General features: G+C 55.8%; 4 protein-coding genes across 9 annotated transcripts; 3 read left to right on the top strand and 1 right to left on the bottom strand.

Annotated features, from left to right (window-relative positions):
- Window positions 1–417: 417 nt before the first annotated feature.
- Ache (acetylcholinesterase (Cartwright blood group)) lies at window positions 418–6,552 on the top strand. Of its 5 annotated transcripts, none has more exons than XM_047533412.1 (6): window positions 418–536; window positions 1,618–1,802; window positions 2,088–3,180; window positions 3,538–4,022; window positions 4,721–4,890; window positions 5,717–6,552. In XM_047533412.1, exons 3-6 carry the CDS (start codon window positions 2,113–2,115, stop codon window positions 5,836–5,838), a joined length of 1,845 nt encoding a protein of 614 aa, XP_047389368.1. In that variant the 5' UTR covers window positions 418–536; window positions 1,618–1,802; window positions 2,088–2,112; the 3' UTR covers window positions 5,839–6,552. The 5 variants fall into 5 exon arrangements, with proteins under 5 accessions (XP_047389368.1, XP_047389367.1, XP_047389371.1 ...); XM_047533411.1 differs by having other exon boundaries at window positions 2,091–3,180; XM_047533415.1 differs by lacking the exon at window positions 5,717–6,552 and adding an exon at window positions 4,995–5,453 and having other exon boundaries at window positions 2,091–3,180.
- On the top strand, window positions 6,418–7,802 carry Ufsp1 (UFM1 specific peptidase 1 (inactive); the record flags this gene model as incomplete). The annotated part of the gene is made up of 1 exon (XM_047533416.1): window positions 6,418–7,802. A coding segment is annotated over one exon (702 nt), but the record flags the coding sequence as incomplete, so codon positions are not given.
- On the bottom strand, window positions 7,270–18,844 carry Srrt (serrate, RNA effector molecule). 2 transcript variants are annotated; one of them, XM_047533410.1, is made up of 20 exons: window positions 18,583–18,844; window positions 18,208–18,337; window positions 14,352–14,480; window positions 13,966–14,112; window positions 13,563–13,751; window positions 11,565–11,734; window positions 11,257–11,441; window positions 11,015–11,113; window positions 10,814–10,931; window positions 10,513–10,670; window positions 10,171–10,232; window positions 9,998–10,076; window positions 9,534–9,722; window positions 9,007–9,180; window positions 8,764–8,917; window positions 8,407–8,600; window positions 8,061–8,217; window positions 7,787–7,876; window positions 7,551–7,677; window positions 7,270–7,462 (listed from the first exon to the last, which is right to left on the bottom strand). In XM_047533410.1, the coding sequence occupies exons 2-20, from the start codon at window positions 18,327–18,329 to the stop codon at window positions 7,387–7,389; spliced, it is 2,619 nt and encodes an 872-aa protein (XP_047389366.1). In that variant the 5' UTR covers window positions 18,330–18,337; window positions 18,583–18,844; the 3' UTR covers window positions 7,270–7,386. The 2 variants fall into 2 exon arrangements, with proteins under 2 accessions (XP_047389366.1, XP_047389365.1); XM_047533409.1 differs by having other exon boundaries at window positions 7,787–7,888.
- On the top strand, window positions 18,328–19,854 carry LOC124970649 (uncharacterized). Its single transcript, XM_047534150.1, has 3 exons — window positions 18,328–18,411; window positions 18,550–18,978; window positions 19,220–19,854. The coding sequence occupies exons 1-3, from the start codon at window positions 18,328–18,330 to the stop codon at window positions 19,334–19,336; spliced, it is 630 nt and encodes a 209-aa protein (XP_047390106.1). The 3' UTR covers window positions 19,337–19,854.
- Window positions 19,855–19,990: the final 136 nt, after the last annotated feature.

A 19,990-nucleotide genomic window follows, 5' to 3' on the forward strand; every position in this document is an offset into this window, starting at 1 on the left:
GTCGCTCCTCCCATGCACCCCGGGCTGTGTCGGGGCCAGAGATGCTCATTTGCTCAGCCCCTCGTCCTAGCAATAACTTCTGGAGGCTGTCAGTATGTGGGTCCGTCTGAGAAAGTCGGTTTATCTGACTGTCACTACAGGAGACTGTCGCCTGCCTGTGTGTCTCTCGGCAGGCTTCTGTCCGTCTGTTTGTCACGTGGGTGTCTGCTCCGCCGCTGCGGGTCTTCGGGTCGCGCCTGTCACGGCGTGTCTGTCCGTCTGTGGGCGTCTGTCACTGGAGTGCGTCTGGGCCCCCGGGTCCTCGGGTCTTGGCTCAGAGGGAGGGAGAAGGAGGGGAGGTGGCAGCCCAGGGCAGCGGGGAGGGGCGGGGGCGGAGACAGTGGGCGGGGGCGGGGGCGGGCGGGGGCGCCGTGCGGCCCCGAGGGGTGTGTGCGGGGGGCCGGAGGCGGCGGCTGCCAGAGTCGGCTCAGCCTGCGCCGGGGAACATCGGCCGCCTTCTGCTCCCGGCGCGGCCTGGCCCGGCTCGGCCGCCTCAGGTGAGTCTCCCGCCCCGCCCGTGACCCTCCCCCAGCCGGCGGCCGCTCGGCCTGCCGGGGACCGGGCGCTACCGGAGCGATTTAAGCCTCCAAACCCGGCGCCCACCGCGCCCCCGGGCCTGCCCAGCGGCGTCCCCCGCCGCTCCGCACTCCTGGGTAACTCTTCCCTCGCCGCCACACACTTACCGAAGCCCGCTGGGCCGGCCGCTGCCTCGCCGGAGATTAGAATTCCTGCGGGACCCCCGAGCGCCCCTTCCCCGCCAGACCCCAAGTCTGGGACGACTGGAAGATGCCCCCTGTTTGCGGCGGACCCCAAACTACGCAGGTTCCTGGCGCCTACCTAGGCGCCCCTGTACCCAGAGTGACGCGACCCCAGAGTCCCTGCGCAGCGCCCAACCCAGGCCCCCTCCGAGGCCTGGGACCCCCTCCCGCGGAGACTCCGTCTCTATTTTGGGGGAAGGGGAGGCTCAGCGGAAGCCCCGAGTTATAATTAGCCCCACTCGGGTTTCCTAGTTAATCTCCAACACCACCACCAACCCCAGCTCAGGGAGACAGGGCTGGATGAGGGGTGACCGCCGGAGAGGGGGGAGTTCCGACCCGGGGAATTTTGATCCCTTGGCTGGAGATGCCGGAATCGCAGCAGCTGCTACCCCAAAATAGCGCCCCCGCCCCTGCGGCCGGGGATCTCCGGAGCTGCGGGAGCACAGTCGTCCCGGCTCGCCCTTCAGGCCCCTCTGTGATACCCAAGAGCTCCCAGGCCCCCACCCCAAGTTCCCGACTCCCGGGCTCGGGGCGGGGAGCGCAGTCCTCTTCTCGGTCTCTACTGCCCCCCGCCGGCAACAGCGTGCTCTGCAACATCGGGCGAATAGGTCTCGCGTCCTGGGGTCTAAAGACCCGCGAGCCTGTTGGTTGGGACTATGCAAGGCCGGGTTTAGCAGATGGGAACGGACGGGTACCAGCGCGCAATGCCAGACAGCAGATGGGGCGAGGCAGGGTGGGGCAGGGTGTGAAGTAGGCAGGATTTGGAGTGCCCCAGGACCTGGGGCTCCCACACCTTGAATGTCCAACCCACCCCCTTTAGGGCCCCGGCGCTGGCCAACCCAGGAGAGACTAGGGCTGTGCCTTCAGGCCACCGCAAGTTCCTCCAACTGGAACCACCCGTCAGTGAGGGCCCCGCCCCTGTCCTGTGCCCTGTGCGTGGACTGCGGCCTCTGGTGCCCGCACTGCACGCACCCTGCCCAGCCCAAGCCACAGAGCCAGAGGAAGGTGAGGGCGGTGGGTCCTGCGGGCCATGGAGGGTATGCTTTGGCAGGTCTTCTCTCTGCTACCTGCATTTGTCTGGGTGCGTGTGTCTGCCTGATCTGTCCCCTCTTGCCTGTCTGTCTGCGTCCTTGTCTCTGCCTGTCTCCTTCCCTCCCTCTATTTTTCTCCTCCTCTTGCCAACCTGCCCCACCTCCTCTGCAGCGGGGAGATAATCCTTGGGCAAGATTGTTACCTAATCTCCTCCCTCCGGGCGCTCCAGCCCTTACCCTTTGCCTTTCTTTCTCCCAGCAGACGACCGCCTGCCCTGGCAGCCATGAGGCCCCTGTGGTGTCCCCTGCACACGCCCTCCCTGGCTTCCCCACTCCTTTTCTTCCTTCTCTCTCTTCTGGGAGGAGGGGCAGGGGCTGAGGGCCGAGAGGACCCAGAGCTGCTGGTGACTGTCCGTGGGGGCCGGCTGCGGGGCATCCGCCTAAAGGCCCCAGGGGGCCCGGTCGCTGCTTTTCTGGGCATCCCCTTTGCCGAGCCACCTGTGGGCCCCCGCCGCTTTCTACCACCGGAGCCCAAGCGGCCCTGGACAGGGGTGCTGGACGCTACGACCTTCCAGAGTGTCTGCTACCAATATGTGGACACCCTGTACCCAGGCTTTGAGGGCTCCGAGATGTGGAACCCCAACCGAGAGCTAAGCGAGGACTGCCTCTACCTCAACGTGTGGACACCATACCCCCGGCCTGCATCTCCCACCCCCGTCCTTGTCTGGATCTATGGTGGTGGCTTCTACAGTGGGGCCTCCTCCTTGGACGTGTATGATGGCCGCTTCCTGGCACAGGTTGAGGGGACTGTGCTGGTGTCCATGAACTACCGAGTGGGAGCCTTTGGCTTCTTAGCTCTGCCAGGGAGCCGAGAGGCTCCAGGCAACGTGGGTCTGCTGGATCAGAGGCTGGCACTGCAGTGGGTGCAAGAGAATGTGGCAGCCTTTGGGGGGGACCCAACATCGGTGACTCTGTTTGGGGAGAGCGCAGGCGCTGCCTCAGTGGGCATGCACCTGCTGTCCCCTCCCAGCAGGAGCCTCTTCCATCGCACTGTGCTGCAGAGCGGTGCACCCAATGGGCCCTGGGCCACAGTGAGCGTGGGAGAGGCCCGCCGCAGGGCCACACTGCTGGCCCGCCTCGTAGGCTGTCCCCCAGGGGGTTCTGGTGGCAATGACACAGAGCTGGTAGCCTGCCTGCGGACACGGCCAGCTCAAGACCTGGTAGACCATGAGTGGCACGTGCTGCCTCAGGAAAGTATCTTCCGCTTTTCCTTTGTGCCTGTGGTGGATGGAGACTTCCTCAGTGACACGCCTGAGGCCCTCATCAATGCTGGAGATTTCCATGGCCTGCAGGTGACTAGTGGCTGTCGGGGGTGGACCGGGTTCCTCTGGGTCTCACCCACCCTGCCCCACCCCCCAGGGAGCCAGGCACTGAGGGCTCCTCCAGACCCACACGCAGTCAGAAGTCCAGGCTTCTGGGCCCATGGCCACCCCCTCCCCTGAGGGCTCAGATCCAAGGGTGGTCAGCAGGGCGGAGAGGAAAGGAACTGTGGGTGTATTTCCTTTTTTTTCTTGGTCCCTTCCCCAACCTCACACTCTTCCTCCGTGGTTCTGGGTCTATAACTATTCATCTCTCTGGCTCTTTGTTTGTCTGTTTCTGTCCACCTGTCTGTCTGTGCCCCTGCCCTCCATCCTGTCCCCCGCCCCCAGGTGCTGGTGGGTGTGGTGAAGGATGAGGGCTCCTATTTTCTGGTTTATGGGGCCCCAGGCTTCAGCAAAGACAACGAATCTCTCATCAACCGGGCCCAGTTCCTGGCTGGGGTGCGGGTCGGGGTCCCCCAGGCGAGTGACCTAGCGGCCGAGGCTGTGGTCCTGCATTACACAGACTGGCTGCACCCCGAGGACCCGGAGCGCCTGAGGGATGCCATGAGTGCTGTGGTAGGCGACCACAATGTCGTGTGCCCCGTGGCTCAGCTGGCTGGGAGACTGGCGGCCCAGGGGGCCCGAGTCTATGCCTACATCTTTGAACACCGTGCCTCCACGCTCTCCTGGCCCCTCTGGATGGGGGTGCCCCACGGCTACGAGATTGAGTTCATCTTTGGGCTTCCCCTGGACCCCTCACTGAACTACACTGTCGAGGAGAGAATCTTTGCCCAGCGGTTGATGAGATACTGGGCCAACTTTGCCCGCACAGGGTCAGCAGCGCTGGGAAAGGGAGGGTCTCTGGGGGCCAGGGGAACAGGGGGAGCACTCGGAGGAGAGAGGCAGGAGAGGAGAACAAACCTTCACAAAGGAAAGGGGACAAAGAGGGAGAGTGGGAAAGACAAAGGAGACTCAGAGAAGGCCGGATGGGCCTCCTTAAGAGAGGAAGACCGAAAGGCAAGACAAGAGGTGGATGAATAAAGACCAAGACAAAGGAGTTATTGGAGTTAGAAGTGGAATGTAGAGCTGGATTAAATTGAACTGGCAGTGATTCCCCCCACCCCGCCCCTACACACACACACCAGTTTGTCTGACGAAGAGAGCAATAAATCTGGCATCAAAGCCAAGGTGATGTTTGTAGAGACAGGACAGCATCTGGTTACACAATAAGGGCTCAATAAATCCTAGCACTTTTTTTAAAAAATGGGAAAAGACAAAGAGCAGGAAAACTGAGGGAAAGGGACAAAAGAGACTGAGTGCAGGAGGAAAGGGTAGACTCCTAGATGACAGGGGACACCGGAGAAGGAAAAGGGTTGGAGCTGGGGTAGAAAGGAGGAACAGTGGCCTCCACGGAGTTAGAGCCCAGGGTGAGGAAGGGAACGCCTTTCTCCCCCGCGTCCCTGTCTTCATTCCTCATCCCTCTGGGTGCGACAGGCCTAAATGGGACTGAGCCTTCCCTTTCCTTCCGCAGGGACCCCAATGACCCGCGCGACACCAAGGCCCCGCAGTGGCCACCATACACCGCAGGTGCGCAGCAGTACGTGAGCCTCAATCTGCGGCCGCTGGAGGTGCGGCGGGGGCTGCGCGCCCAGGCCTGCGCCTTCTGGAACCGCTTTCTACCCAAATTGCTCAGCGCCACCGGTATGCGGGAGCCAGCGGGCAGGGGCTGGGGGGAGGGAGAGAAAAGGGGCGCAAAGAGAGGGAGTGGGAGCCGGCTGGGTATAACCCCCTTCTTCTCCCCTCAGCCTCGGAGGCTCCCTGCACCTGCCCAGACCCCGCCCACGGGGAGGCTGCCCCGAGGCCCAGGCCCGGCCTCCCCCTGTCCCTCCTCCTCTTCCACCTCTCCCGACTCCTGCGGCTGTGACCACGGCCTCTTCCCCCTCCGGCTTCAGGGGGCCCCTCCTCTCATGCATGGTCGGACCGCGGGGAAGGGCCCTTCTCGGGGACACAGCGCCCCCTCCCTTCTCAAATCGAGAGACACAAACTGGAAAGTCTCAGGGACTTACACGCCTTTGTTTACGTAAAAATGAAAAAGTCACATATTTTTATGTACATATACATATAATTATCCTTTGGAGCCTGAGCCTGATGTTGGGGGCACAGGGAAGACCCGGGGCTGGGTAACACCCCGCAGCGGGGCTATAACCGTCAACCATTTCTGTCTCTTCTCTTTTCCTCACCAACCCATGGATCCTCCCCACTCTGATGCCGTCTGTCCCTCCTCTGTCTTCTGGTCATTTTCTCCTCCTCTCCTTCCAACCATCTTTCTCTGGCCCCGCCTCCACCTTCACCCTCCCTCTCGTCTACCGTCTTTCGTGTATTCTCCTGATCCTCTTTCCACCATCCCACGTGGCCTCCTACATTCTCCGTGTGTCCCCCTGCGCTCACGCCCCTCCCCATGTCCGTTCCCCGATCTCCTTCTTGGTGTCGTCCTCCTCCCACCGCTTGCCGGGTGCCCTGGCCGCAGACACGCTGGACGAAGCGGAGCGCCAGTGGAAGGCCGAGTTCCACCGCTGGAGCTCCTACATGGTGCACTGGAAGAACCAGTTCGACCATTACAGCAAGCAGGATCGCTGCTCAGACCTGTGACGCCGGCGAGACCCCACGTCCCCCCGCCCCGCCCGTCCCCCTCGCTGTATATATTATTTATTAAAGGGCTGGGATATAACAGACCAGCCCCTGACCCTGCCCACCCGACCCCGACTCCCCCCGGGGTTCCCCATCCTCTGCATGTCTCGGGTCGAGCTCCCTCCCCCGCGGTGCCTTCGCCCCTCTGGGCTGCCAATAAACTGTTAAGCCACCGGAATTTGCGAGACTGGGGAGCCGGGGTCAGGGGCAGAACGCCTGGATCGCCGGGGCCGCCTTGGTGCAGGAGTGGGGGCTGGAGGATGCCTCATTCCATCTCCGAGGCGAGGCACACGGCGCCTGCGCTGGCGGCCCCCGAGAGCCCCACCCCCGCCCCGCCAGGCGGTCTCGCGCCTGCGCAGTGGGAGCGGCGGTGCATGGTGGGAGCCCCTGGGTCACTGTCGCCTGGTGGCCTCGGTTCGGTTCCTGCTCACATCTCGGGGGCCCGGTGACCACACCACGACTCCGCGCGCCCGTCCTGCCTGTAGCCTGCCCAGCACCTCGAGGAAGCGTTGGAACCCGGAGTTCTCCCTGCAGGGCTGAAAGACCTATCTACCTGGCCTCGGTGACTGCTTCCCGCCGGCCGCCCTGGCGCCGCTGAAGGACGTCCACCAGGGCCTAGCCCCGCCGTGCCGCGGCCCCGCTCGCCTGGCCGTCATCTCGGGCCACTACCTCTACTATCACTATGGCTGCGATGGGCTGGACGACCGGGGATGGGGCTGCGGCTACCGCACTCTGCAGACGCTGTGCTCCTGGCCAGAGGGCCAGTCTACAGGCGTACCTGAAGTGGTCGCCGTGCAGGCGGCCCTGGAGGACATGGGCGACAAGCCCCCAGGGTTCCGGGGCTCCCGGAGCTGGATCGGCTGCGTAGAAGCCAGCCTCTGCCTCGCACACTTCGGAGGGCCCCAGGGGCGCCTATGCCATGTGCCCCGTGGAGCGGGGCTTCAAGGGGAGCTGGAGAGGCTTTACTCACACTTCACTGGGGGTGGCGGCCCTGTGATGGTGGGAGGGGATGCGGACGCCCGGTCCAAGGCGCTGCTGGGGGTCTGCCTGGGCCCAGGCACCGAAGCCTACGTCCTGATACTGGACCCACACTACTGGGGCACTCCAGAAAACCCTAGCGAACTACAGGCTGCCGGGTGGGTTGGCTGGCAAGAGGTAAGCACAGCCTTTGACCCCAACTCCTTCTACAACCTGTGCCTAACCAGCCCTAACTCTGACAAGCATCAGCACACGCTGGACTGAGGGCAAGGCCCCTGAACTGACAGCGATCGCACACGTGTGCTCCTATTTTCTTCTGAAAGGTGTCCCAGCAGAGTGGGGCTGTCGCGAGGCTCACCTAACCTCCACCCCTGCCAGTGTCTGGGATGTTTGGGAAGCCGTACAACCACCGAGTCACTACTGAAGTGCTTTTATTGGCAGTATGTCTGAACGTACAAAAAGATTCTCAGCTGATGGGACAAGGCAGTCACAATTACAGATGATAATAGGAATGGGGGGAGGGGAGGCCACTCAAAAGAAATCAACATCATCTGGGGCATCCAGGTCGCGATATTCCACAATGGCCCTTGGGTCTCCACGAACCATCCTGTGAGATAAGAGGGGAAGCGCGATGAGAATTGACGGCCTGAGTTTGGAGGAGGCAAGAAAACTTGGACATCTGCACTCATTCTCACCTGTTGCGAGGCTTCCCAGGATAACCACCCTGGCCTCGAAAGGCATCATAGTTTCCTCGGCCAGCACCGTATGGGGCATGGGGGTACGGAGGCCCGCCTGTGGGGACTGCAGGGCGGACAGCGCCCGCTAGGAAAAAGACCAGTGTTGAATTCAAAACCCTGACCTCGACCTCCGCCTGTTTTCTTCCTCCCAGCCCCATGCAACCACTAAACTGTTCAGCTCTTCCCATGCTCACCTCCATAGCCCAGGATGGGAGGCCGGGGCTGACCATAGGGCATCAGACCCTGGGGAGTCTGGTGTGGGTAGGGAAGTCCCGGGGTCAAGCCTGGGGGGAGTACAACACGAACAGGGACATGAATTACTGCGGGGAGGGGGAAAAAAATGACTTCTAGAAATATGGCTGAGGGTGGGGTAGAAACTTCTGGGGGGTGGGGTGGCAGGTTAAAGAGAAACAGGGATCCCTGGATAGACCCAGAGGAGACACCAGACCCCCATGGATCGTATCTTACTCTGGGCAGGGCCAGGTGGCTGAGCGGGCTTAATTTCAGGCAAAGCTGGGCGCTTCGCGTCGGTGAGGAAGTTGTTGAAGAACGCCACCTCCTTCTTCACTTCCTCGATCTTCTCTGCGTGCTTGTTGAAGATGTGTTTGCGTACAAACTCAGGGCCCTGGGCGGTGAGGAGAGGGTCAGGACAGACCAAGTCATGTGGGCTCCCTCATTCCCAGACCCAATCTGGAAGGCCAACAGCCTCCCTTCTGCTGGGCCAATGAGCATTTCCCTCCCAGGCCTTTTGGGGGCCTGCCTGTGACCCCTCCTCCCAACTTTCTACCCAACCGAAGCTCTTAACATCCCAGACCTTAAACTTCTTGCCACTGAGAGGACACAGCCACTTATCCTTGCCCAGTTCCTGGGTGTTTGAGGTGACAAACTTTTCCACTTCTTGCTCAGGGTCCTTGCGACCCATCTTCTGAGCCTCTTCCTCGGAGAGGGATTCCCGCACACTGAGCAGTGGAGTCAGCTTCTCCTCAAAGGTCTTCTGCCACTCCAGCACTGTGGTTGGGAACAGAGAAAGTTAGTTTGGAGATGGGAGCTGGAAGCAAGGGACCGAAAAGGAGGGCACCAGAGGAGGGAGCAGCACAGCACTGCTACCGGAGGTGGTGACCAGAGGCCACTGGGGAGAAATGGGCAACGGAATGGGGAGCCTGGGACATACCTTCTCCGTGACTGATGCGGTTGGGAGGCATGGGCCCCCGAACGTGGATGATGCCACAACGGTTGGGCATCTCGTCCTCATTGGGGTACTCGCAGGTGTTATAATAATCCAAGGAATGTACGATGCGCAAGTAGAGGAGGAGCTTATCCAACACCTACGGGCGACGGGAAGCCACTGGTCACCACTCCCTCCCCTTTACTGAATGAGCCACCCTGCACCCCCACACTCGGCTAGTGCTGGCACCTTGATCAGCTTCTCGTCCCGTTCCACGTTGATCTCTGCTGGGTTCCCTTCCTTAGGTGGCTCCTCAGGGGGGGCCCCCCCACTGCTCCCCAGCAGCTCCTCCTCCTCAGCACTCACTTCCTCTATCAGGTAGTCAGTGATATTCTTCAAGATTGGGTTTTGCGAGGGCAGACTCTGTGGGGAGGGAGACAGAAGTAAAGAAGATAAACCTTAGGCAGGGAGCCCAGGGATGGGGACGCCGGCGGCGGCAGCGGAAGGCACTGTGGAAGGGAAGGAGTTCAGGGCTCACTTGGTGAACCCTGACCTCCACGTCCTGGCACTTATCTTTATACTTGTTCTACCCCAGCCCACAACTGTATCAGTCTGTTCTGCTGGAATTTGGACACACTACCCCGGCAGAAAGGGACAATTAAGTGAGGGTGTGGGTGGGCCCACGGGGTCACTGCTACAGATCAGGTGAGGTCAAGTGTCAGGAACACAGATGGTGTCAGCTGCTTTTGGAAACAGTTCCCTAGGGAGTCACTGACTGTTGGCAGAGGAGGTGTCCCAGGCTCAGAGGCCCAGAGCTGGGTCCTGTCATCCAGTGTATGGATCAGCTTGGCAGCCAGCTTGATGTCATTGCGCACTATCTGTTTGTGTTGTGTAATGCCGTTGATGTTGCGGACACGACGGGTCAAGTCTCTGTTCACACCAGGGCTCAGTTCACATTCCCGAAGCTAGAAAGAACACAAAGTCAGAAAGCTGGCCTATTGTCCCCGAAGCAACTCAGAGACTCACCCCCGCCTCCAACACCAGTGATTAGACTGTGAACTCCCTGAGGACAGAGACCAAAAGGTGTCTGTCTTGTCCATGGTAATGGCCTCAGAGCTCACCCAGGAACAGGAGTAAATAAGCAATGTGAGCAGACTGAACAGACGAGGGAGTCAGGTCACGTGGGCACAGAGAGCCACCACTGTCTCTTCCTCCCACGAGTCCCACTCCTAGAACTCACTCGGATATTCTGCAGGTTCCAACAAATCTCTTTAATATTAACGCTGCGGTCAAAGGTCACCCAGCCACGCCGGAAAAACCTACACAAGAAAGAATGTCACACAGTCCTGGATGGCAAGGTGCTGGCCATTAACCCTCCCCTGCATCTTCCCTCCAGGGTGTCTAGTTCCTCACCTCCTCTCGGGCTGGGGCTCCGACAGTGCTACACGCATAAAGCCTGGGTATCTTTTACAAAGCTGCAAACACAAGTGATAAGAACGCCATTTAGTGATTCAAGGACTCACCTCTACCTCTGGTCTCCACTGCCCCAGACCCTGGGGCACTGCCTTTTAATCCTTCCCATCCTCAGGCAAGGAAAGACCAGTGAAGGGTTTTAGAAGGCCAGCACCTGAGTGCCACAGTGCAGGAGGCAGGGACCTCCCTATGTCAAAGGCAGCACCAGACTGCCTCTCTCCACCCCACCCCAAAGGATCCGAGCCTGGGGCCAGCCCCGCCCGAGCACCACTCCCCACTCACAGAAATGATCTCAGCCCGCGAGATGTTGGGCGCGATGTTGCGCATGAAGAGGGAGCAAGTCTTGTGCAGGGGCCGAGGCTTACACTCCAGCCCCACGGCGTCCTTAGGCTTCTCCCTTTCTTCCTCCTTGGGCTTCTCCTTCTCCTTCAGTGCGTCTTCTACACAGAAGGTGGTAGCGTTGGTCAATTTATTATTTTTGGTGGAGCAGATAGAAGAGCTTTTACCAACCCCCAACCAGAGACAATGCTCCACCTCATGTCCCCCGGCCCACACAGGACGAGACGCGGGAAAGCAAACCCACCAGCTTCTTCTTTCTCCTCCTCAGCTTGGCCACTCTCAGATTCAGACTCAGACTCAGACACACTGCCTTCGTCGAAGCTGTCGTCGCCACTGTGTTTCCTGTTGCGCTTCTTACTACTCTGTGGGAGCCACAGTCACGGGCCAGGTCAGACAGCTCTGACCACAGGCCTCACCTGCTGCCCCCCCAGGAGACACACCTAACCTTTTTGGCTTCCTTCTCGGAGTCTTCCTTCTTCTCTTCCTTGTCCCCATCGCCTTCAGATTTCTTCGTTTTATCATCATTAGAACTATCGTTTTCAGCCTGCAGGCAGAGCAATCGCTGGAGTTTCCTAACCTTTCCTCACCTGCTTCAGAGCCCCCTCCCTCCCTCCCTTCCCACATAGCAGAGCCCCGACCCGAGCCAACACGCAGCCCTAGTGCCAGCTCCCCTAGGCCCACGCCAACCTGTTTGCCATCTTCTTTCTTGTCATCCTTATCGCCGGCCTTGCGTTCTCCATCCCCCAGGCCTGGCCCAGCCCGGCCTTCCTCTTTCTTGTTGGGCTCCCCAGGCTTTCCTGCCTGCTCCTCCTCCTCCTCCTGCTCCAGGATTCGTAGATCATTCTCTGTGCCTCCTTCCATCTTAATCACAGCTACCAACAAAGGCAGCAGAAGTCACAACCCAAAGGCCCTGGCTTCTGTCAATCTGCTTCTATTTCCCAACCAAGATCTTGGGTCACCAGACAGCCTCCACCCCATGGGTCAAGTCCACACACCAGCATCCAACATCTTGACAATGGCATCAGCTCTGTCTATGTCCAGGAGGAGATTATCAAACCAGCCACTCTCCATGAGCGACAGGAATACCCTCAGTCGGTTTTGCAGGGCCCCCCGGGCCTCTTGCCGACGCTTCCCCACCTCATCTGGGTGGTACTTAGACCGAAACCTAAGAAGAAAGCGGGGAGGGAAAAGACAAAATAGTCACCAGAGGCCAGGGCCAGTTTGTGGGGAGGGGCCCAGGAAAGTCAGGGCACAGCCCCCATCCTCACACCCATAAGAGGTCATAAAAGCAGAGAGTATTGGAGAGGGGTGCACTAGAACCACCCAACGCCCCAACAGGAAACAGAGGTTTGCTCTGCAAAATCTGGGGGACAACCAGGAACTAAGAGCTCTGGATTTGAAAAGACCAACAACTACAGGGGGAGGCCAGGGTTCGAGAGGCAGATTTCCAGCTCTAAGACTTTGGGAAACACTAACTTAAAAAGGTGAGGTTTCCCAAACTCCAGAGAGGAGGGCTAAGGTAACTGTAGGCCCCAAAGAACCTCCCTCTCATTGCTGACCCCAGACTACAGTCATTACGAGAACAGCTCCCGCCAACTCCCTCCACCCCTAGGTGGAAGACAGAAGGAAACCTGAAGTGCACCAGATAGCAAAAGCCAAAAGGCAGGACATTTTCTCCCCCCTTGGGAAGATAAGCAAGATGGTGAAGGGACAGGAAAAGATCAAAGGGAGAACCAAGTGCCCAGACAGCCTCAGGTACTGTCCCCAGGATAGAAAAAGGAGGGCTGGAGGGTTAGGGTGGAGCATGGAAAATAAAACATTTCAATAGGACCTTGAGGGGGAAACAGAAGAAATCAGGAGTATGAGAAAGAGGAGAAAGGAAGGGGGAAGTGTGAGAAAGGCCCAGAAATCGAAAACGAAGGGAAAAATTAAGTATTAGACACACAAAATGAAAAAAGCAAAGAGGAAGGAAGTGTTAGGCAGAAAGCAAGAACAGGGACAGAGAAGGAATGAGGTGTATGAGATTAAGACGAGACACAGGGCAGTCAGGGAGAAGGGACGGTGAGGACAGAACAGAACCACAGTCGAGCAGAGAGGAAAGGAAAGCCGCAGGCGTCACCTCCAGGATCTTTACCTTGGCTGCTTGGTCAAACAGAGCTCAAGATTTAACTAGTGGCGCCCAGGGCCCATGCTGGCTGGTGGGCCACCGGCTGGCTCCTGGCTGGGGCGCCCGGCCCAGATGCCCCACCCCCGCGGGACTCCGCGGTGGGGGCCCTGACTGACTAACTGCCTGAGCAATCACATTCAGCTAGATGCTGCATTGTGCACAGCAGTGCCCTGCCTGTCTGCCTGGCCGGGGCAGCGCGGCTCAGCCCAGGGGCTCATGTATGGGCTGGGTATGGTGGGGGTGGAGGTGGGTTTGCTCCGAGCTCCGTCGATGAGCGGGTGTAGTTCCCAGTTCTGGCTCTTTTCAAGGAGGAGGAGCAGAAAGAGGATGAGGAGGAGGAGGAGCAGGAAGGGGGGAAAAGATGGTTGATTAAAATTAAAACATCCACAAAAGGAAAAAAAATTAAAATTCTTTTTCTGTCAAATGACCCTGAGATCTTTGCTTTTCTTGTCTGGAGTCACTCGTCGCTTTTGGGAGGATGCCACAGCCACACGGGGTCCTGGTGATCAGGGACGTCAATGGCCCAATACCAGCAAGTGGGAAGCAGTCTGTCTGCTGCCCCCAGGAGCCAGGTGGCTCTGGCCAGCTGCCTGGAGGTGTCCCAAGTGAGGACAGTGGAAAAGGGATATTGGGGGTGTGGGGGGCGCTGTGGCAGTCACCAAAGTAAGGAGGAGACCCCATCAGCAAATGCTGTTATACTTCCCCTCCCCCACCCCCAGGAAACTCCGGACTGGGGAAAATGGGAGGAGGAAAGGGCTGTAGCTCCACTGGCAGGGCCAGGGGAAACATGCCAGGGAAGAGGTGGCAGGGAAGTAGGGGCACTCACCACTCCTCATCTTTATGAGCCAGGAAAAAATCCTGCATCTGCTGCCTTCGAAAGTCCAGTTTGTAGTCGTTATAGCGTTTGACAGCCTCAGTCTCGTCCACAGAGTCATCCAAAGAGAGGAGAAACTCCTTGAAGGTCTTCATCACTGGTGGAGGCACACCTAGGTCGATCTCAGCGATGCTGCCCAGCCTGGGGGTGGACAGGAAGTCTTGGTCATGGGGGAAGAGGTGGGGGGAGGTGGGGGACAAGGGATACCAGGTAGCCAGCTGCTCGCCTGCCTCGCACACCACCCCCAGCACAAGTGCTACCTACCACCCACAGGCCACCTGCGTGCCTAGCCTAACCTGGCTCCAGCAGCCCAAACCATTCCCCAAGCCTTCTCCCCAGAACCCAGAGTCTTTACCTGGCCTGGATAGGTAGTACATGGTGCTGCATGATGTGGACATCGGGGTGGCCCCAGGGCTGAGGAGGGCCATAAGTCGGGCCCCCACCACCCCCAGCATAGGGCATGTCATAGCCACTGTGGTATGGGTCAGAGCTGTGCTCATCCCTGAGGGTAGGGGACACAAAAATCAGACAAAGAACCAGAATCATCTCAACAGAGGACAAAGGAAGGCCAGAAGAAGGGGCACGCACAGAATATGGTCTCCCGCCCAAGGGTTTAAAGGACTAAGAAACAATGGTTATATATGAAGCCTAAGAGAAGGAAACAAGCAGCTTTCTGAAGAGGTGAGGGGAGGGAGCTGAGGCCCAGGGGAGCCAACATTGAAGACAGACAAGCCATCTCACCAGTCCCGCCTCATGCGCTTCTGTGGGGGGCTGAGTTCATGGCGCGGAGGAGAGAAGCGCTCCCTGCGATTCCGGTCATAGTCTCGATATTCACCCCGACTGCGGCGTTCACGGCCACGGTCCCACTCCCTGGACATAAGAAACGCAACAAGTAATGGTAATTAAAGATACAGCTGGACAGGTCAAGGTCACATTCCTGGACAGGTCCTTCCTATTCTAACTGACATACCACACAAAAAGCCAAATATCATGAAATGACACTTTAATCTGAAAAAGACTTTATCTACCTCGATCACTGTAGCCACTGCCCACAAATGGCTTCCTAAGCTCCAATCCACTGAGTAATCCCCCACTCAGTGGGCTGAGGGTGTGGCCCAGTGGCAGAGAGCACGCTCAGTACGCACCAGGCCCTGGCTTCTACCCCAGGCACCACAAAGAAAAGAAAACCCAATATATTTTGTCACCCCAAATTATCCTATCAGAACTGAGCCTATGGTTCCCACCATTATGGGCCCGGATTTGTTTCCTACTCCCTACCATCTACTGTCACAGGAACAAACACCAGTAACATTAATGTTGACGATAAACACGAGCACCATTAATGAACTGTCTGTGCTATCCCCAGCCTCGCCCTTGTCGTTTCTCTAGCATTGGTCAGCTGCCTCTACTTTCTCCGTTCTCTACTGTCAAAGAACTCCTTCCCGGACACAAATCTGATTACACCATGTGCACTTGCTTAAATGCCACTAAACAACCCTGTTCAAAACTCTGGCTTTCCTGCCCATTGCTCCAACCTCCCCACTGCTAACCATCTGCTCCTAACCTTGTCTTTTTTTAGCGGGGGCAGGGGAGATACAAGGGATTGAATTCAGGCCTTTTTTTTATTTTCAGATAGGGTCTCACTAAGTTGCTTAGGGCCTCCCTAAATTGCTGAAGCTGGCCTTTAACTTGTGTTCCTCCTGCCTCAGCTTACTCAAGGCTATGGGATTACAGCTCTGTGCCACTACATCTGGCTCCCAATCCCATCTTTTTGTTTGTTTGTTCTTTTTAGTTACACAAGACAGTAAAAATGTACTCTGACATATCATACATACATGGAGCATAACTTTCCATTCTTGTGGTTGTAAACGATGTGGATTACACTGGCAGTGTAAGAAAGTGATGTCTTATACATCCTACTGTCTTTCCTGTTCCCATCCCCCCTCCTTTCATTCCCCTTTTTCTAATCTAATGAACTTCTATTCTTCCCTCCCTACTCCCTTATTGTGTGTTAGAATCCGCATATCAGAGAGAACATTTGGCCTTTGGTTTTTTTGGGATTCCCAATCCAATCTTAACAACAACAAAAAATCTTTGCTCTTGAGACCCACTTTACATGCTTAGGGGCAGTGTTTTTTTATTTTTTTATTTTTTTTTAAGGTGGTACTGGGGATGGAACCCTAGGCCTTACACATGATAAGCCAGCACTGTCACTTAGCTGTACCCTGAGCAAGATACCAAAGAGTTTTTGCTTATGTGAGTTATGTCTATCTTTTCTGTATTTAAAGCTAAGACAACTTAATACCTATTAATCTTAAAATTATACATAATATAAATTTCATGTTTTTTATGAAAAATTACTGTTTTCAAAAAGAAGAATGCCATTGTTTTTATATGTTTAAAAATCTCTTCAAGATATGGCTTAAGAGAAGATACCTTCAACATTTAATTTGTTGTGGTAAGTTGTTTTGTGGAAAAAGAAAAAAAATCTGTCCTCACGCTGATACGTGGTTACAAAAGGAAATACTGAACAGCCTTTCCAGATAACTCTCCAGTTTCCTTTTTTTTTTTTCCTGGTACTGGGGATTGAACCTGAAGGCACCTTAGCATTGAGCTACATCCTCAGTCCTTTTCATTTTGAGACAAGGCCTCGCTAAGGTGCTAAGGGGCTAAGGCTGGCCTTAAACGTGATTTTCCTACCTCAGCCTTCAGAGTTGCAAGGATTAGAGGCATGCACCACCATATCCAGCTCTGCCTCAGTTTTCTTCAAGGGTAGTTAGAATGTTCAACCTAAGACCAACGAACATTCTGTACTCTGCTACATTCACTTCACCCCATGTTCTACTTTGTTCTCCGGACAGCTCTTGACATGTCTCTTAATACAATATCAAGATGTCATATTCCTTAGTATACTACTTATCTCATCAGAAAGTCTTTAAGTACTGAGAAGTTGTCAAAATCACATTGGTAGATACAAGTTTTCCAAACTATTAATTTTTACTAGAAAGTTCTATGTCATCATTGGCAACAAATTCTGACAACTTTTTTCAAAGTAACAGGGTCTCTTAATTCACCTTCCCAAAAATGTTGGACAAATAACCAAACATGAACCAACATTGTGTGAAAATCATTCAAATAAAAATGACATTACATAGAAAAAGTTCAGTTCAGCTCAACTCAATCACCCAACTGCTCTTGCTCAAGAAAACCACTGTCCTATATTCAGAACGGTTTGTGCATACTCCTCATTTCACCATAGAAACTGAAAAGATGTATACTCAAGTCTCCAATTTCATCAAATGAAAATCTTAAACTGTTTTATCAAGGAAGTTAAATGAAATTGGCTTTCTTTTTTTAATTTCTGGTGCACTGGCAGTTTTACCCACTATTACTACAGCTCCATCAATGAAAACGCAATCTTAGTTGGCCATCAAAATAATTTTAGCCCAGCATGGTGGCATATGCCTGTAATCCCAGAGATTCAGGAGGCTAAGGCAGGAGAACTGCAAGATCCAGGCCAGCCTCAGCAATTCAGTGAAGCCCTAAGCAACTGAGCAAGACCCTGTCTCTAAACAAAAAGGAATGGGCTCAGTGGATAAACATTCCTGGGTTCAATCCCCAGTACCACCCCCCAAAAAAATTTTGCCTCACAGACCCAGTAGGGTTTTAAGCATTTTGACCACTAACACTGACCAAACATGAATCCATGCAGATTTGCAAACATCATGTCCGCAACCCCCACCTGTTTCCATTATCAGTGTCTGGTTAATTATCCTTTCCTGTAGCTCTCCCTCACACCCCAGCTCCCAGCACTGCTCCCCTGTCTGAACATCTGTTCCCTCAACACTCACCATCTTTCCTATGTTCTTACATACACACATTTGCAGCAAGCACCCAAGGTCATTTTGGCCCCCAAGACAAGCAGCCCCATGCTGTAAGCTCCTAAGAGCAGTAACCACATCTTATCTAGTTTCACAATTCAGAAGAGCATCTTTAACATCCTCCTTACAAAACATTACGGAAAGCGTGCCACATAACTCTCCACCATTATAAGATTGCAGGGAAACTGACCAACCTACTAAACTCATTTATTCAAAACTATAATACACGAATAAATTCTATCACAAAAGTCACTTCAAACTTAAGGGAGCCACTTTCAGAAGGTCATTCAAACCTCATCAATCAATCCAACTGGTGCTGCCCAAAGAGCTCTAAGATTTTAGGTAAAAGCATTAAAAGAAATTTAACCATGCCTTGCCAGGAAACGGGTTCGACAACCTCTCTCGTCTGGTCAATTCCATATTATCACTTTTTCTGAGTCAATCTTTTTGAGGCATCATTTACAAACAATACAACGTTCGCGTTGGGTCCCTGTATAAGCAATGCTTTTTCACCCTCAAAGTTCGATCGTTTCCATCTTGAAGACTTTTCAAAAATTAAGCCACGGTTAGTTCTTTGGCTACAGCCAATAGGCTGAACCACAGAAAACGGTCCGAGGACGAATTTCTCTCTGGTTCATCCTGGTAAAACCACAGGGGAAAAAGCAACAAGGGCGGCGTGGGGCAGAGGAGACCCAGAGGGCGAGGGGCGAAAATACCGGTCATTCCAGTCGTCCCCTCGTCGTCTTTCGTCTCTCTCTCGGGATCGGTCGTAGTCGCTGCGCTCTCTTCTAAACTTGTCCCTGCGCCTTCGATCGTACTCGTCATCACTGTCACCCATGGCGCGGTCTGAAGGGCCCAAGGGCCCGGGAAGGGGTGGGCAGGGAGTTGAGCAAGGACGAAAGGAGGGTCGGTCCCCCGGGGCCAGTACGCCCGCCTCCCTCCTTCCCAAGCCAAGCTTCCGCGGCCCCCGACATCCCGGAGGGCTCCCACGCTCCCACCCGCCCGGAGGGTCCCCTCGTCGCCCGCGGGCGGAGTCCCCGGTCTCAGCCCCGCACTAGCCCGCCCCCCGCTTTGCCTCGCCCCTCCCCCACCTGGGAGCGGTCGCGGCCGTTGGTGGCGCGCGAGGGCGGGCTTGTTTTCCAGGCGACACGGGCGCGCGACGAGGAAAACGTAGAGGGGAAGAGCGAGGCGCGGGGCTGTCGGTCAGAGGGCCGAAAACTGGGGAAGAGAGTGAGACAACAGAGAATGGGCGGTCGCGCACGCCCGTAGCGCTGCGCCTGCGTCACCGACCGAGCGCAGCCTCCGACCACGAACGAGCCCCCGCGCGGCCCGAACTGGAACTAAGGAGCAGAGAGGAGAGGAAAATAAGGGGTGATGGGAAGGGGCGGAGACACGGAAGTCTCGCGCGCTTCCGGGACGAGAACTACGGGAGCCGAGCTGGACCAAGGTGGGCTTCGCAAAGACGGGAGCGCCTTTTAAGCTCCAAGGTAGCGCGTCCTGGGGCCGAGGTGGAGGGTAACGCTTCCCCAGAGCACGCAAGGCCAGTTTTGCGTCTCGCCGTTTCTCTCCACACGCACTGAGCACCCGGCGCCTCCTGACCTCCCCGGAGGTGGTTTTACCCCCTCGTCGCTCAGGGCACGGAATGGGAGAAGCGTGGGCGTTTAGGGACTGGAGGATAGAAGCAACCATTTTAAAGCCTCTCTTCCCACCATTTTCTGCTCCCACCAGAGAACCAGCCTTTATTGGTGCCGCAGAATGCTCTACCTGCAAAACCCATCGTTCCTGCTCTCCTTGGACAAAGGCGCCCCCGCCCCATCACGCAAAATGGACAAATCTCAATGTTAACTTCAGTACTTGGACGACATAGGCTGTAGGTCCCACTCCTGAGCAACAAGCAAGATCTGACCTGTCCCAAATTAAACGCACCACCACCCCCAAGGATAACACCAAGTCCCTTCACAAAGATTTGCGTGTGGGGCTTAAGTGTGGCAAATGCTACCTCCCTGAAGCAGCCCTTCCCCCATACTCAGAATAGATGTCTTTACAATAAAATACAAAACTTTAAAAATACAAATTTAAAGAAAAGTATAGTACGGAACTGGAGGTGCAGCCCAGTCATAGAGCACTTGCCTAGCATGCTTGAGGCTCTGGGGTTCATCCCCAGCACCACCCAAAATAAAAAAAAAAGTGCAGTAGAGTTGCAACAAAAATATGACCAGAGCTAAGACCCGGGAAGTGATGGTGGCTCTACCAGTTAAGAACCATGCAGGGGCTGGGGCTGGGGCTTAGTGGTGGAGCATTTGCCTAGCACGTGTGAGGCACTGGGTTCCATTCTTAGCACCACATATAAATAAATAAGTAAAATAAAGGTCCATAAACAACTTTAAAAAAAAAAAAAAATTCATGTTGGGCTGGGGATATAGCTCAGTTGGCAAGTGCTTGCCTCACATGCACAAGGCCCTGGGTTCAATCCCCAGCACCAAAAAACAAACAAAAAAA

Source organism: Sciurus carolinensis, chromosome 18 (assembly GCF_902686445.1).
Source record: "Sciurus carolinensis chromosome 18, mSciCar1.2, whole genome shotgun sequence".
Classification (NCBI taxonomy): domain Eukaryota; kingdom Metazoa; phylum Chordata; class Mammalia; order Rodentia; family Sciuridae; genus Sciurus; species Sciurus carolinensis.

Coding starts and splice junctions, on each gene's coding strand:
- LOC124970649 (XM_047534150.1), top strand. CDS start 18,328: ATGGCGCGGTCTGAAGGGCCCAAGGGCCCGGGAAGGGGTGGGCAGGGA. Junction 18,412..18,549: donor AGGAGGGTCGGTCCCCCGGG/GCCAGTACGCCC, acceptor GCCCCGCACTAG/CCCGCCCCCCGCTTTGCCTC. Junction 18,979..19,219: donor AGCGCCTTTTAAGCTCCAAG/GTAGCGCGTCCT, acceptor TGCTCCCACCAG/AGAACCAGCCTTTATTGGTG.
- Srrt (XM_047533409.1), bottom strand. CDS start 18,329: ATGGGTGACAGTGATGACGAGTACGATCGAAGGCGCAGGGACAAGTTT. Junction 14,113..14,351: donor AAGCGCATGAGGCGGGACTG/GTGAGATGGCTT, acceptor CCCTACCCTCAG/GGATGAGCACAGCTCTGACC. Junction 8,218..8,406: donor TCAGTGGCAAGAAGTTTAAG/GTCTGGGATGTT, acceptor CTCACCGCCCAG/GGCCCTGAGTTTGTACGCAA.
- Ache (XM_047533412.1), top strand. CDS start 2,113: ATGAGGCCCCTGTGGTGTCCCCTGCACACGCCCTCCCTGGCTTCCCCA. Junction 3,181..3,537: donor GAGATTTCCATGGCCTGCAG/GTGACTAGTGGC, acceptor CCCCGCCCCCAG/GTGCTGGTGGGTGTGGTGAA. Junction 4,023..4,720: donor GCCAACTTTGCCCGCACAGG/GTCAGCAGCGCT, acceptor TTCCTTCCGCAG/GGACCCCAATGACCCGCGCG.